Source organism: Arvicanthis niloticus, chromosome 4 (assembly GCF_011762505.2).
Source record: "Arvicanthis niloticus isolate mArvNil1 chromosome 4, mArvNil1.pat.X, whole genome shotgun sequence".
Lineage (NCBI taxonomy): Eukaryota > Metazoa > Chordata > Mammalia > Rodentia > Muridae > Arvicanthis > Arvicanthis niloticus.
The window spans coordinates 81,062,397-81,079,483 of NC_047661.1; the positions used below are offsets into that span (position 1 = coordinate 81,062,397).

Below are 17,087 nucleotides of genomic sequence, written 5' to 3' on the forward strand. Positions count from 1 at the left end.
ACCAGCTTGACATCAGGATCAGGGCCTCACAGCTAATGCATAGATGCTCTTGTGGTTCTCAAGAGTACGGGTACCAATTTATCCTAGGATCTGTGGTCAGGGGGTCATCATGGCCAGTAAAGAGATCTACAGAGCTGGGAAATTCCTGTTCATTTTCTCTTGTGTCTGAGCTATACGCCTGTAGGGATACCCCTCTGTCTTTCAAAACATTTAACTCCATGTTTACTACATTCAGCCATACTTTTCCACCCAGCCTTTGGTCTTTGTACTGAAGACAGTGGGAATTTTTCACCCTTGCTGAAAAGACCAATAGGACATTTGAGAGGAGGGAGGCAGAGATATTATATACCTCTATATGAAATACATTATGTATGTGTGTGCCCACATATTTATGGTTTTTTATTAAAGAAATGTTCATTTTAAAACAGTGCTTTTAAAGTATATTTATTAAAATTGGGGAATAAAAGAAAATATTTCTAAGAAGTTTTCTAGTCAGGTAGTAAGATATTGGTGAAAAGATATTATATAAAATGTTGCAAATTTATACTGCTAAATGCATCCCCTAGAATAGCAGCTCCCCAGCTTCCTAATGCTGAGACTCTTTAACACAGCTCTGAATGTTGTGCTGATTCTTAATCATAAATTTAGTTTCATCACTACTTCCTATTTGTAATTTTGCTACTGGTATGAATCGGAATGTAAACACCCAATATGCAGGATACTACATTCTCCCCTTGTATAAGGGTCATTTGAATCCGTAGGGGGTCTCTACCCACAGGTTGAGAATCACTGTTCTAGAAGTTGTTGCCTAAACAACTTGATGAATATCAAAAGCAATCAAAAATTGTTTAAGGCTGCCTGCCTCTGAACTGAGCTAGTAGGCACATGGCACTGGTAACAAATGCTACCCTCGGCCTAAACCAGAGAAGCTTCTTCCCTTTGCTGTGGAAGGAGGTGAGCTCATGAACACAAGTCTGCTCAAAGTGTAAAGGCAAAGTAAAGGTTAAGTGGTCCACCATAAATAAAACATTTATACCACGCTCTCTATGGCTCAGGGACAATTGAGGAAGAGAGGAGAGAAAGTTAAGAGCAAGAAGACAGGAAGTGGGCTGTGGAATGTCATCTCCTGGGGAGGATACTGCCATTTCAATCATGACTTCACCTGTGCTTGTCTACACTGAGGCTGCTTAAGAATGGGCCTGTTAACAGCCAACCATGGATGAGGGAGGGGCTTGAGAGACCTGGTTAGTTCCTCTTACTGAGCTAGTGGTCCACTGGTAGATTCTGAGAATTGAGAGTTACTGTCATGGGCTGAGTAACCACTGGCGAGCCCACCGGATTGTGATGGAGAGTTACAAACCCACAGCCTATTAGCTGCTCCTTGTTGCTGTGGTAAAACACCATGACCAAAATCAACCTATTGAAGAGTTTATCTGGGTTTATAGTTCCAGAGAGGGGGGATAAAGGGCGGGGTGGGGGGCATGGCATCAGGAGGCCAGAGCAGAGAGCTGAGAGGTCACATCTCAACCACACAGAGGAAGTAGAGAGAAACATGGAAGTGGGGTGAGTCATCCAAGGACCGTAGAGATGGCCCTGGGTTAATTCACGGGTCTTAATTCCAAAGACATGGCTTTGGAAAGGGGAATTGTGGGAAGAGGAGGAGGGTGATGGGATGAGAGGTAGGATGGGGGGCAAGAATTATCAGGATTCAATGTACACATAGATGAAAATGCCACAGAAAAAATTTCATTAATAAATAAATGAACATGTGTGGTGGTGGTGGTATTGTTTGTATGTGTGTGTATCTACATAGCTCTGACTGTCCTGGAATTTGCTATGTAGACCAGGCTGGCCTTGAACTCACAGAGATCCGCTTGCCTCTGCCTACCAAATGTTGGAACTAAAGGCATATACTACAATGCCTAGGTAACTAATATATTTTAAAAGAGTTATTTAATTTCATTTGATTTGTGTACTATGCATGTACCTGGTGCTCCTGGGGGTTATAAGAAAACACCAGATCCTTTAAAAGTGGAATTATAAAGGTTTGAGTCATCCTGTGGGCGCTGGGAGCAAAACCCTTGTCCTTCACAAGAGCAGCCAGTGCTCAGCTGCTGAACCATATCTCCAGCACCAAACAACTGCAATTTATTTAAAAAAAAAAATACATGCAAGAAAACAGATTGCATAAATACACTCTTGCAGCTCCTGTGTGTTTATAATTCACACATATGTCCTAATGTACTTCTGACATGTTATCAGTACTTCTGTATGTTATCAGTAAACATAATACCAAAAATGGAATACTCAGACAGTAAATCAATTCTATTTTGAAATCATATTCATTTGTAATCAATAAGAGAGGATGAGGAAAGGAAAGCAGCTGCCTTTGTCCTTCCCACCACCTGAGGCGCAAGCTGAAAGCCACTGCCTGTAATTCTCCCAGTGTCTCTTGTTGTCTTCTGAGTTCCTGGTCTCTTGGGGACCCAGGATAATGGTGCCTTGAGTCAACACGGTTGTTTTTCTCCCTCTCATTTGACTCCTGTTATCTACAAGCTATTGGTAACTGGCCACAAATGGCACTAGCAGTGAAGCAAGTTGAGTCCTTTCCAGTAAACATGAAAAGGTGGCTGTCTAACCCTGCCCACAAAGACTTGTGATTGGCAGAGCTCCATCCACATTTCCCCAGCCTTGCCTCGTGTGCCCCTTTACTACTGATCTCCTGTCATAAATCCTGTCATAAATCATGCTTATCTGAAGACCTTTTCTCAATGAAATAGTAAATTAATCAACATATGTTTGTGTCTATACATGTAATGTATGTGCACACTTATTATGTAATACATATTTTTAAATAAAAAAACCTAGTGCTTTAAAACAATGCTTACAATAAATATATTTACTAACAATCACTCATCCATATATGTATATACATATACACAAACAAAAAATGATAGAAAGTGACTATAACTACCTGACTTATATGACTTTTTTTTCAAGGGTCTTTTTAACAGTTTCTAAGTGTTTCCAACAGTTTCTGGGATTTGTAAAGCAGGAGTTAACTTTCACATCACAACATTTGATACATTCTTACCTTTGAGTTCAGCACTTCTGTACGCATTGTCTGAGCATATCAAATCAGTGATTTTAAACTGCCATCCATATGAACCTTAATCTCCTGATGTGATAGGCACACTGTGGCTCTGTCTTTGTCTCAGCAAATAGACACCAAAGGATTTGAACAGAAGAGTACAGGTCATTGCTCATTCCCAAATGATTAGTACACATTTTATCATATTTACTTATTTAGCTTCCTTTGTGCTGGTCTCAAGTGTGTGTGTGCAAGTTCACACAGCATGTGCGAAGTGAAAGAGTATCCTCACCAGCATCTGCCAGGACGTGTATGTGTGTTGAGATCAGAGAACAGCCTATGGGAGTTAAGTTCTTTCTTCCTACCCATGTGAATCCTGGAGATTAAGTTCAGGTCACCAGGCTTGGTGACAAGAACCTTTATGGAATCATCTGAATAGTCTTGCCAGCCCTCTCAATTGATATATTCTTTCAAGTGCATAGGTGTGAGGGAGATAATTCACATAGAGATAGGATGCCTACTGGTTATTCTGAAACTTGACACGTAAAGCGATACATTGTAAAAACTTACGAGTTAAGTATTAGCACTATAAGGTTGTTACATAATGGGTTAATGTATTTATATTGCTGAACATCTTTGTCATGGCTAATCTCAGTTGACGCACCTGGGAAGAGAGAACCACAACTCCTGTCTCCATCAGCTTGGCCTGTGAGTGTGCCTTTGGGACAGCTTTCTCATTAATTATATTGGATGGCTTGGCTTAGTATTAGATGGACAGCACAATCTGCATTCGTTACTTTTTTGTAACAACAAAACACTGGAACTAGAGCAACTTATAAAAGAAAGCATTTAGTTTGGCTCATGGTTTCAGAGGGTTAGAATCCATGATGGCAGAGCAAAGGCATGGCAGCAGGAACAGCTGAGAGCTCACATCTTGATCCATAAACAGGAGCAAGAGAAAGAGCACACTGAAGATAGCAGAGGCTTTTGGAACCCCAAATCCGGGCCCCCATCAGACACTTCATTTAACAAAGCCACACCTTCTAATCCTTCTCAAACAGTTCTACCAACTGGGGACCAAGCATTCAAAGATATGAGCCTGTGGGGGCCATTTTTATTCAAACCACCACACCATCCCTAGGCAAGTAGGTGTGGGCTCTGCCAGAAAGGTAGCTGAGGAGGAGTGCGCAGCATTAGTCATGGCCTCTGCTGCACTTCCTGCCTCCAAATTCTGTTCTTGAGTTGTCCTGATTTCCCTCAATGATAGACTATCACTTGTAAGTGTAAGATATAATAAACGCTCTCCTCCCTAAATTGCTTTTGGTCATGCTCTTTATCACAGCTACAGAAAACACTCTAGGACAATAATCTATAGAAGGTCATATCCAAATATGTGAATCACATAGCATAATAAAATGAGCCCTCTGGCCAAGAAGCCTAGTCAAAACAATAATGTGAGCTTTGGGTTTTATGAGAGACCCTGTCTCAAGGTAGTTAAGCATAGAGCACTAGAGGGAGTTACTTGATTTCCTACTCTGACTGTGCTATCTCACACATGCCCCTGCCCCCCATCCTCACTCCCTACAACTGTTTCTGTCAATAATTGAAAAAAAAACTCTTTTATGTCTTACAAGAATAATGTTAGGTTAATTTGTTAAGATCTTGGTTAACACGTTGTGATCCTGCAATTACAATTCTCCCATTCAATTTAGTGTATCCAGTTCATTGTTACTGTTGTTGATTTGTCTTGTGGGAGAGGGCTTGGGAACTGAGCCACTCCCTAGCTAGTGGACCTTGGCTTCAAAGACTGTCATAAGAGAAAGAATGGCCACAGAAGAGGCATCACATGGCATGGGCTACTCACATTAGCTTTATTGAAGTTGGGCTATCATAGCTACAGGTCTTCTAGAAGTCACCTTTCCTTGCCAACCAATCAGAATGCACCAAGTTTAACTATTTAAGACATTTGGTTTTAACATTCGCTGAATGCCCTTGTTTTGGAAAGCTTTTAAATAGAGACTTAAAATTATTTCTAAAATGGCGCACACCTTTAGTCCTAGCATACAGGAGATAGAGGCAGGCAGAGCTCTTTGCGTTCAAGGCCAGCCTAGAGACTACATAGTGAGTTCTAGGATAGCCAAGGCTACATATTGAGACCCTGTCTCAAAAAATAAATAAATAAATAAATAAAAGTAGAAAGGAAAAGGAAGCCCACGGGTTCTGATTATCACTGCCTATCTCCTTTCAGTTGTATGAGCTGACCTGCTGCAAAGCCCTGCCTTACCAGGTCTTTAACAATGGAGCTGGCTGACGGTGGAGTGTTGGGCAAAGGCCACCTACTAACAAAGGATCTGAAGCCTGTACTACATTGTTGGTAATCAGAGTAACAAAACCCAAACCTAATTTAATTCCTGATAGGATGAATCAACACTCCACAAAAACTGTCTTATATAAGGGCACTCATGTGCATTTCCCAGCATTAACATTGACCTCAGCCTCTGCACACTGCTGTCTGTAGATAGCTAGTGTGTCACTCAGGATTTATTGTGATTGAAGTACTGATCCTCAAGGTGGCTTTAATGGGGGAATGGAGCTAATGAGAAGTCTTTACTTCATTAGGGCGTGCCCTTAGAGACAACTGGTAGACCCACGTTTTTCTGCTCTTTCTCTAAGTGTGATGATGTGCTCCTACTCATCCCTTTGCCAAGATATTTGGCCTCTCCCATCCTCACCAGAAGCCAAAGTAAAAGGGCCGACCAATCGATTGTGGACTCTGAGCTTCTGAACAGGCATTTGAGCTTAGGGATGTAGTTCATCAGTACAGCACATGCCTGGGTTGTATGAGATCCTAGCTTTGACTCCCAGATCCACACAAAAACAAAGCATTTCTTTTCAACAGTTTGCTGCCTCACTTCATTACACTGCTGAAAAGATAAGTAATACACAGCTGTTCTACACACAACAAAAACTACACACATATACATGTGTACAAGTGTATGCTTACACACACACACACACAATAAATAAGGAACTTTAAAATTTTGAATTTAGATGAGAAGGAAGGAGAAACATTTTAGACACAGAATAAAGATACGAACAGAGCTGACTTCTCATTAGAAAATACACACGCACAAAGAGAACATGCTCTATTTGATGCAAGAAAACAAATGAAGGCAGCTGCCAATATGGACTTCCATAGCCAGAGCTCATCTTCCAACAATGAAGCCAATACATTTTCAGAAAGACAATGGGTAAGAAAATTCAGTGCCAACCAATGTACCTGGCAATGAACACTAATGGAAGTGCTTCAGATGAGAGAACTGGTTGCCAAATAGAAGCCCCGGTCTACACGTAAAATGAAGAACTATGGAAGGGATAAAAAGACAACTTCTGAGCAATGAAAGCGAGCAGAGTACTGATGAATGGCTGAGTCTCGAGATGCGAACCGTTTAAAAGAGAGGAAATAAATGAAGGGGGCGTGCTACCTGATGGCCTTCATACAAAATTCTAAAGGCACACAATAGTCTCTAGTGACAGGAAGACTTGTGGCTCCTTGTGGGGTGAGGAGGATGGAGTACGTGGGGTACAGAGTTCAGAGACTGGTGGCTGTGCTTAGTACTTTGAATGGTGCAAAGGGAAGTATCAAGGCTGCACACATACATCAAATATCTGTCACCCATGCACATACACACAAATAAAATAAACTTTAAAGAATTAAAATGAGCTGACTTTAGAGTGATGAAGTGGAAAAGACTGTGAGTCTGTAATGTACTCAAAAGAATGGCCCTGTTTGCATTTTATGTTTTGTGGGGTTGGGTTTTTGTTTGTTTGCTTGCTTGCTTGCTTGCTTGCTTGCTTGCTTGCTTTGTGCAACCAGTGTTTCATTCTGTCTCTCTATGGGGTCTGTCCATACAGGAGCTTTCATGTGAAAGGGCTAATACTGTAGAGGGTCTTTGAATCTAGTTTCCTTCACTCTGCATGCCGCTGAGGTGCATCCATGCCTCAACACACCCCAAAACTATGTTCCACATTATTACGTAGTGATGGTCCACTGTGGAATATATCACATGAGGTGTATTCATTTAACAGTTGAAGCGCTTTTAGTTTGTGTTTCATTTTATCACTATCTTTAAATTTACAAACAAAACGTATATCCATTTATAGGGTACATACTTGATTTTTTGAAAATTGCTTTTTAGTTATGTGTATGCATATAAGTGTGTCTGTGAGTGGGGGTGTATAAGTACAGACAAGAAGGCTAGGAGAAGCCATCAAATCTCCTGAGTTACAGGCAGTTGTGAACTTCCTAACAGGGGGTGCTGGGAACTGAACTCATATCCTCTGTAAGAGCATTACATCGTCTTAACTGCCATCTCTCTAGGCCCAGACTTAATGTTTGATACACCCGTATTGTGGAATGTTCATGGGACATCTCAGTTGCCAGGATGGTGTGTGTGTGTGTTAACTCTCAAAAAGCATATACCACCAATATCTCGTGCATATGTCCTTGTATTTATAAATAAAATCAGTTATTCCATACATATTGTTAAGTTTGTTTCTCATTTTAAAATACCTTCCGTACATTTATGATGAAATACTAGGCTATCCTACATGAGGCACATGTAGAGAGCTTGTTAATGATCAATAGACAAATGCTAGTCATATATGCTCGAAACTTTGGTGATAGAATTCAAATTTTAAGAAAATACATTGAAAACAGATGTCTAATGGGACTAAAACTTACTTTTAAACCTCTGTGCCTTATCTGTTAGTAGATATGAGTGAGGTATTGAAGGGCACATGAACTCACGCCGCACAGCGGAGTACAGGAAAGAGTGGTGACTTAGTTTGTTTCGTGTTTATGTACATTTCTCCTACAGCTCACACACTTCATGGGGTACAGAATTCTCCTAGATGGGGTAATTGCATAGGGCACAGGGCCACAGGAACAGGACATGGTGGATGAAGATCTAGTTTCTGAATGTAGGTTACCTGAACCTGTCTTCTTTGTACATTTGTTCTTTATGTGTGTATACGTTTGTGCCTACATACGCTGCCTGCATGCCATGGGAGGGCTAAAAGACAATTCCCCCCCCCCTCTCTCTGTGTGTGTGTATGTGTGTCTGTTTGTGTGTGCGTTTGTGTGTGTGTGTGTACAGATCATATGCCTGTGTGCATGGTGTGCTTGTGGAGTCAGAAGACAACTTTCTGGAGTTGGTTTTTTTCCTTCTACAACAAGCATTGAAGGGATAAAACTCAGGTGTTCAGGCTTGGTAGCACGTGTGACTTTTCCATTCCCCACCCTAATCTACATCTTGGCCCTGTGAGTTCCTAGCTATGTGTCTTTGAGGTGCTCACCATCTTTCTTCCCTGTCTTAGTTTCTTTCTCTATAAAATGGGGGCAGCAGAATGTATTTCTTAACTTTCTGGTGAAGAAAGGGTGAGCTAATATATGAATAATCTTACATTCATGGTTGCTGGGGTAGCATTCACTCTGGATTAGCCATTGAACCATGAAAACACACACACACACACACACACACACACATCTGATTAGTATACTTGGCTATGTTAGTATTTCTAGGCAATATATACTGAATGTGCTTATATTTAATAACACTATTAAGAGCATTCAACAATCTAAATTTTTCACATTTGTTATTTAAAGGTTTGTTTTATTTTTAATTTTGTGTGTGTGTGTGTGTGTGTGTGTGTGTGTGTGTGTGCGCGCGCCTGCGCGCGCGCATCTGCTTATGAATGCAGGTGCCCCTATGGAGGCCAGAGGTGTTTCATCCCTGTGGAACTGGAGTTACAGGTCATTATAAGCTGCCCATCATGGATGCTGGGAACGAAAATCCAGTCATTTGCAAGAGAATGTACTTTACTCTTAACCATAGAGTCCTATCTCCAGTACCACATACATTATCTTGATCCTTTTTGGGAAAAAAAAAAGTAACATAGCAGCATACATAGCATACTGCCTAGCCTGTGTTCTTTATTCTCAGTTTTCAGATTAGAAAGCCGGGGTCCAGAAAGGCTCTGTGACTCTGTAGCCAACAGAAGCTACACAGCTAGCCAGTGACACCAGGGTGCCTGGCTTTTAAAGTCACTACCTGCCATCTCCTTCTTGCTTTAATGTTATTTAATATTATCCTACACTTTAGGAAACACTAATCTGCGTGGTGCTTAGCCTTTGGTCAGATATTGCACATCTGTTGAGTGTCACAGCAAGCTGGTGCAGGGAGTTATCACACACACACTCAAGAATAGAAGCCGTCAAAATGGAATGCTGGGCATCTGTGGGTGGAAGTGGTCTATTACCAGTTTCCTGGGGACCTCTGTACACAGGAAGTTACCCTCTGTAACTTGGCGTACGTAGTGTACCAAGGTCAGACATGGAGAGGTGAAGATCGAAGCTATAGACCTTTCCTGGAGATATCCCAGCCTCGTGGGAGAGACAGATAGGGAAACCAAGAACCATAGTGTACAATATATAGTCTCCAAGGGGGATATGAGAAGAGGAGCCATCTGTGCTTGGGATGTCTTAGAAAAGGCAAATGGGGAGGGGGAGGGGAGCTTTCCCACCAGAGAGAATGTACCTGTATGTGAACCCATGTCTGTGTCTATAATGGGGTAATTATAAGCATAATCGTGTGTGGATCTGAAATGTTTCTACACAGCTTTAATTGTGTATTCATTTACAAATTATTGATGGCCTGGCTATAAAAGAGAATTGGTCCAGATTCATATACACCATAGCAGAATCAGGCCAGCCATGGTTTGAGCATCCTCTCTCCATTCCAACTCCCAACACTAGGGTAACCAGGGACACTGGCCACTCCTATCCTAGCAGCTGTGCTTTCTAGAGCTCAGGTGACAAAAGCCACCACAGTTTTCAGTCCATCTACCCAAATGTCTAATTGAGCCAGACAGCTTGCATGAGTGCTGGATAGTGAGGAGACATAAGTATCTGAGGGTGCGCATCTGTGTGTACATTTCTGTTGTGTGTTAGTGCTTAGTGTTGGCTGCTGCTAGCCAGGCTGGGAAAACTTCCTTTTCCCATCTTCACCCCCAGCCCCTACCAGCCCTGCAGGGGAGGGGCTTATCTACTCACCTGTCCCCATGTTTGGGGATACCTTGGGCTGGGCAGAGTTGAGGCTGAGCTGCACTGGTTCCATATTTCCTTCTCTACTCTACCCTGCCTATTCTGGCCCAGGGCCTTCCCAGAGCTGATGTGAACAAAGGCAAACAGTATACATCACAGCCATGAGGAACCCAGAGAGCCACTCTTTAGGTGGGTAGCTCCACACCCTTCCCCTGAGGACAATACTTCTTTATAGGACAGAGGTAATTATGAGAGAAAGTGAAGGTTCTCCTCTCCACAAAAACTCACCCAAGAATAGGGAGACAGAAGGATGACTATTATTCTCTTATTTCCTCTAAGCTTGGCCAATTTTATAAAAAATAGTAGTTAGGTGTGGTGGTACATGCCTTTAATCCCAACACATGGGAAGCAGAGACAAGCATATCGCTATGAGTTTGAGATCAGTCTGGTCTCCATGGTGAGGTTCAGACCAGCCAGGGCTGCATAGTGAGACCTTGTTTAAAATACCAAAAAGAAAAAAACAAAGGAAGAAAGGAAGGGAGGGAAGGAGGGAGGGAGGGAGGGAGGGAGGGAGACAGAAAGAAGACAGAATTAATGGTGTCACTGGCAACGTGTAATTAATAGCAAATAATATGTAATTGATAGTGACTACCAGTAAGTTTCCCTTATTTTTTGTAAAACATGTAAGTTTGGGACTGGAGGTCATATAGGGCAAAGGATGCTAGAATACTTAATATTTACTTTTAGCACAATACATTGCCACCCAGCTAAATACATGCACTCACATGTTAGGATGGGCAAGAATGAAGTACAATCTTTGGCACATACTGCATGTCGTATTTTACAGCTAGTAATGAACATGAGTAAATGGGTAAAGAAAAAACAAACATAACTCAAAACGTAGAACTATCTAGTGGTCTCTAACTACTTGGATTCTGTCCCTAATTCTACCAATGATTTAAATTAATGTGTCAAAAGTCCTTTCGAATACCATCTATTAATAAGTTGGTCTCATAGTAGAACATGTCTCCAAAACATCAATATGCTTAATAATCATGATTAAAGTGTCTTTTAAAAGACACTTCACTTTAAATAAATGTTAGTATCTGAATATTTCTCCTTAATTATAGTGTCATATGTAGTATGTGTTTTCATGTGCCAAGCACAACTATTTTTCTAACTATTGATAAAAAAAAAAAATGCTGGCTCACAAAATGCCAGAGGAATTTTCCATGTTCATATAGTGTTTACTTGCACTTAAATAGTGCATCAATAATCTGAAAACAAGAAATCGCCTGTGTGGCCAGACACTGTTTAGATGCTATGGTTTCTATCATGGACTGCTTTCAACGGCTATGTTTTATGGCACAGATTCAGTGGGAATCTGATCTGCTAAAATATTTGGGCTGTGAAAACTCCCACACTGTGACAGATGTCAAGTCCAATTAAGTGACTCGTGTCCAGGTTTCTGTCCAATAGGATTTCCCATTAAATATCAATTTAGGGGGGAAAAATTCCATCCCCCTTCTTAAGCCTTTATCTCTTCCACCATCTCCAGGCTAAATCAATTGGTACCAGAAGAGCCAAGAAGCCACACAGGCAGCTGCCTCTTTGCTCTGGCTCTCCCAACCTCTCCTTTTTCTGCTTCCCCCATCACTGTTACTCCAGAAGACATCCACTTCTCTCCGACCTTTCTCAAACATCTCCAAGCTACTGACTATATACATTTTACCACAAGGTAAAGAGGGGAGGGAGTGGGACAGGGGAGGGGGTGTAACCAAACCTTGAAAGACTTTGAAACTGGAAAATAGGCGTCTGTTTATACAACATATAAGTAGATGAGGGACAAGACAGAGGCAACCTTAAGCCCTAGTTACTGTATTGTGTTCCTGGGAACTGGGGAGACATCGGCTGAACAAAGCATTATCTTGAAGAAGAAAAAAAATCACTTCTGAGCCCCATCCATCCCTGCCCGCACTTCCCAGTTTCGCCCCAGCCCGATTAAGGGAAGGGAAGGAGTCCTCAAGGAATGGAATTTTATCTTAACCATCTTTCTTATTGATTATTCTGCTATTAGAAAGTGGAGGAGTCGGCCCTTTGATGTGATTGTGTTTATCTCTGCATCTCTTTTGTTATTTATAGAGCCCTAGGAGTGGGGAAGCGAGGTTTCAACACTTCGGACTTAGAAAGATCATCAACGAATTTTCCGAAATGTTTAAGAACAATTAAAAAGCACGGGCGTTTTCAATCCATCAACTAAGTGAACAACCATACCTTCCCCCCCTAAGACACCGCCGCTCGTTGTGGCGGTCGGCGAGATGACAGCTGCTTTTTCATCTGCGAATGTAATAAATATTGGCTGCTTTTAATATTTACCAGGATCTCTCTTCCTTGTTTCCTGGAATTTTAACTCTAAAAGATTGGCGAAAAGATTATCGACAGGGCTCTTGAAAGGTAAGACATCTTCAAGTCTCTTTTTCTTTAGATTAAGCTGGCTCATATTGTATTTTATAGATGCATTCCCCACACATGGTCATAGACATAAATGCCTACGAGAAATATCATTTATGACTTTTTTAAATATCTGGAGGATTTAAACGCGTGGGGGACAACCCGGGAACTTTTTGTCCGATCTGTAACTATGTCGTGGTTTGTTGTGATTTTTCTCCCTGTGTATTTCTACCTCTTCACGCCAACTGCGTAGATGGGAGTTGTTTCACTTATAAACGTAGAGAAAAGTCCTTAGGGGCATCGCATGCGGTTCGTTTGGATCATTTATTGTTATTCTATGGATCCGTTTTCCTTTCACGGAAAGCTGTCTCCCAGCTCAGGTCTCTCCTAGGCAAATCCGCGGCCGGGAGCCGAACCTACACCCCCTGGCTTTTGTTTCTCTGGAGCGAGCCTCTTACTCAAGACAGGTTCGGAGCCTTGCCTGAGAGGGGCACGGCGGGGCACAGGGGTCGCAGCCCGGTCGTCCTTCCTGGTGGCCGAGGCCCAAACGCTCAGTTGGGGAAGGTTTCTGTCCCCACGCGCCCGCCTGGATCCCCCACAAGCCCAACGGTTCCCGAAGAGGCGCAGCCCCGGCCCTTCCTCCAGACGCCTGTGAGCAGCGGGCCCGAGGTGGCTTTTTCAGAAGGGCATCGTCTGGGGAAAGCTGGGCGCAGACACGGGGCAGCGGCCAGGCCTCCCAGGGCTGCCGGTGAGCTGCGGGGCTCCGGTCCCCTGAGCTCACGAACTTCACCCGCAAAGATACAGCTTGCGCCCAGGGCGTCCCGCACCCGCGCCTCGGAGCCCATCCCTCTCTTGCCCTCCCCAGCCCCTTCTCCCGCAGCAACCCGGCCGCCTGCGTTTTCCCGGGAGGTGGTCGGCAGACTGCCGGGCATTGTGTGATCCACGTCCCTAGGTCCCCAATGTGTGTGGCAGTCTGCGTGACAGATGGTGCTCCGGGAGAGTATGAGGGCCGAGGAGTCAATTTTCTTTTGAAAGGACCGAACACATGTGTTCGGTCATTTCATTATTATTTTGGAGAAACGCGGGGAGGGGACAGCACGAAAGCCTTTCTATCCCCGGCCTAGGTGCCAGGATGGGGTTCGCCCGCACCCCAGCGCAGTCCAGACCCTCAGGCTCTGAGAGTCTCCAGCTGCCTTGCCCTAGGCCCTCGGATGGGAAGCATACTCTGCCTCTCCATTAAAACCCAGATGCATCCATCCTTCGGGCATCCATTCTTCGGGATCTTTCGTGTGTCTGGAAAGGGGACGGAGCAAGGGGGGCAGGATAGAGCAGCTGTCTGGCCAGAGAAGACACAAGATGTCAGCCGGCCTCGGAGGTCCATGGTCGTTCTCCAGCCCCAGGGCCACTGGCCACTCCACCTGCAGGTTTCGGTGTGGGGTTCAGAATGCGCTCTGGTGCCGGTTCCTTGCCTCCCCACTTGCATGGGCCTGATAGAGGAGAGGACCTGTGTCCCCGGGTTCTCTCCTAGGAGTCCAGGCTTCCTAGGCCCTCGCAGCCACTCTTCCTTGCAAACCAAGAACCAGATTCCTTTTATTAACTGACTTTCTGACTCCCATCAGCCTCCAAAATGATGCTGAGTCCGGATCAAGCCGCAGACTCAGATCATCCCAGCTCGACGCACTCGGACCCGGAATCTCTGGGCGGCGCAGACACCAAGGTGTTGGGCAGCGTGTCGGACCTGGAGCCGGTGGAGGAGGCGGACGGCGACAGCAAGGGCGGCAGCCGGGCTGCGCTCTACCCGCACCCGCAGCAGCTGAGCCGCGAGGAGAAGCGTCGCCGCCGGCGCGCCACGGCCAAATACCGCTCGGCCCACGCCACCCGCGAGCGCATACGAGTGGAGGCCTTCAACCTGGCCTTCGCCGAGCTCCGCAAACTGCTACCCACGCTGCCCCCGGACAAGAAGCTCTCCAAGATCGAGATCCTGCGCTTGGCTATCTGCTACATCTCCTATCTCAACCACGTCCTGGACGTGTAGGGAGGGGGACGCCGCGGGAGGCCGCCGGTCCGGGCGACCGCCAAAGGCTACACACCCCGACTGCCAGGCTAGAGGTTTGCCCAGAGACACCTGAACACAGGAGAAAGCTTTGCACCCTGTTCTTTCTGGTCATCAAGGCAACAGGGGAAGATTCCCGAGCCTAGGAGGTGGCGTTGCATAGAAAGACCTGGGGCTTGCAAGGGTATTTTCCTGGCCAGAAAAACCTTTTGGAGGCACCTAGAACGGGTTGCCCTGGGGCCTCCCTCATTGTATTAGGATCCCCCGAGGGGTGGTTGCTTTAACACACTGGAGGCTTTCAATTACCCTGTATTTATTTCCTATACACCATCACGTTCTGAAAGAATGAGGGCAGTTTAGCCCAGGCCTATGGCTTCAGACTATGACTATCTGGGATTTTTCTAACTGACAAATCACCAAACCTTGGAGAGAAAAAAAGGTGAAAATCTTTTGCATACAGAGTTTAAAACACAGAAAGGTGTACCAGCAAACTTGTCAAATGTCAAATGAAAACTTACATTCTAATCTAAATAAAATCCAGAATATTTGGTGAGGTTAAAAATTACATTTAGAACAGACAGGCACACACTGTGGGAGGATTTGAGCTTGGTGACACTTTAACCCCAAGATAGAACATTAAAGTAGATAGAAAAATCCATATTTAAATGGAAAATTTAACATCTGATTGCTTTTTCCGGGCAAAGTGCCCCTTTAAATATCCAAAAACACCCCGTCTATTTGTGACCTTAACATGTGGACTCATAGATGCAGTTAGAAAAAGACAACCTATTTTTATTTATGTTAGAAGGAGTAGAGTATTTTTTTCAAGACATTTATTTTTCAGAGTGGTGATAATTTTACTTTGGATACTCTGTGCCAATTTATTTATAGTCGAGTGTTTACACTTTTTCCCGTGAAATAATTGTGTCTAACTCTTTATGTGTTTGTTGAGATTATCTTGTGATCTTGCCTTTTTTTTCCTGATTATATTGCACTTGTATCAGAGAATCCCCGCTTTCCCCTGTTTCTAAGCATATTTTATATATTAAGAAGTTGGTTCTTTGGTTGTGAGATCAGCAACACTAGCCCTTCACTATTATAGTTTTATAAAAAGTTAAGTATTGTTATTCTTACCCGTAGTTTTGTCTGACAAGTACTTTACAAACTGTTTTTAAGGAGAGTAGCTTCTTTGTGTGTGTGTGCGTGACATTTGTGCGTGGGATGATTTTAGGAAATTACATTATTTTCCTAAAAAAGAAAAGAAAAAAAGAATTCAGAACTACTTTCCTCTGTGACAACCAAAAAGAAGAGTCTATGACCTAGAAATGTTTCATGTCCTCAGCTGTGAAACTCTTAAAGTAAGAGGTGTATTTTAGAGACAAGGAAGAAAGAAGAAGAAGAAGGAAAAACCACATCTGCTATCCAAAGATTTTAGTCTTTTTCAGGGTTTTTTTGTGTCTCTGTTGCTTTATATAATGCAATATTTTGTAGTGAAAATAGATATAACCTGGTTTCTACCTGACGAGTTTTTCATATCTCATGACTGGTGCGCTGTTTTGCATATAAATAAAGGTATCGGATTAAAGTTCTCCTCTTTATTTTAAGCTTCTGTCTAAAAACCAAACATCCTGGCCAGGCGTGAAATGTCATAACGAACTCAATTCTTTAGAAAGGAATTAGTAAAGCAAAAGAAGAGCAAAGCAGAGCATATATGCACACACACAAACATATATGTATATATACACACACACATGTAAAATTCGGATACAGCACAACCTGGGATGGTATAGATCATGTCTCATCCATGAGGAAAAGCAGAGTGATGTCTATAAAAACACTATAGAGATCATAAGATGCCTTTTTTGTTCTAAAAGGAAACTTCGTAACTGTCTAACCCAAGGTCTTGGAAAAACTCAGGGCCAAGAAGATGTCTGCATCAAGTGGCAGGGAAAAGCAGGGAGTTGTCCCCTACACCCATAAACCCAGCACCTGAGAGTTGGAGATGGGAGAACCGAGAGTTCAAGGTCATCCTTAGCTATGCAGTGAAATTGAGGCCAGCCTGGGCTATATGAGACCCTGCCCAAAAGAAAAAGTTAGTGAGCAGACCTTTTGACAGCTTTCCCTCTAGGCACTTAAACACAAGGCATGTGTCACTGAAACATCTAATCGGTACCCACGTTCAGCACATGACACACTTGCAAAGAGAAATGGCCTTAAAACAACCTTTAACAGGAAAACCCGTCTGCACAAACCTGGGTCTGGCATAAAACATGATCTACTGTATAAGCAGAACCCATGAATAACTCAGAACCGTATTCCTGTATGTACATGTGCATCTAGACTACTGTGAACTATATGGCACCAAATCTCCAGTTTCCATATTTAAA

At 43.3% G+C, this 17,087-nt stretch overlaps 1 protein-coding gene across 1 annotated transcript; it reads left to right on the top strand.

The window, feature by feature from the left end:
• Positions 1-11,733: 11,733 nt before the first annotated feature.
• Nhlh2 (nescient helix-loop-helix 2) lies at positions 11,734-16,285 on the top strand. The gene is made up of 3 exons (XM_034501514.2): positions 11,734-11,934; positions 12,339-12,650; positions 14,267-16,285. Exon 3 carries the CDS (start codon positions 14,275-14,277, stop codon positions 14,680-14,682), a length of 408 nt encoding a protein of 135 aa, XP_034357405.1. The 5' UTR covers positions 11,734-11,934; positions 12,339-12,650; positions 14,267-14,274; the 3' UTR covers positions 14,683-16,285.
• The last annotated feature ends 802 nt before the right edge of the window (positions 16,286-17,087 follow it).

Coding starts and splice junctions, on each gene's coding strand:
- Nhlh2 (XM_034501514.2), top strand. CDS start 14,275: ATGATGCTGAGTCCGGATCAAGCCGCAGACTCAGATCATCCCAGCTCG.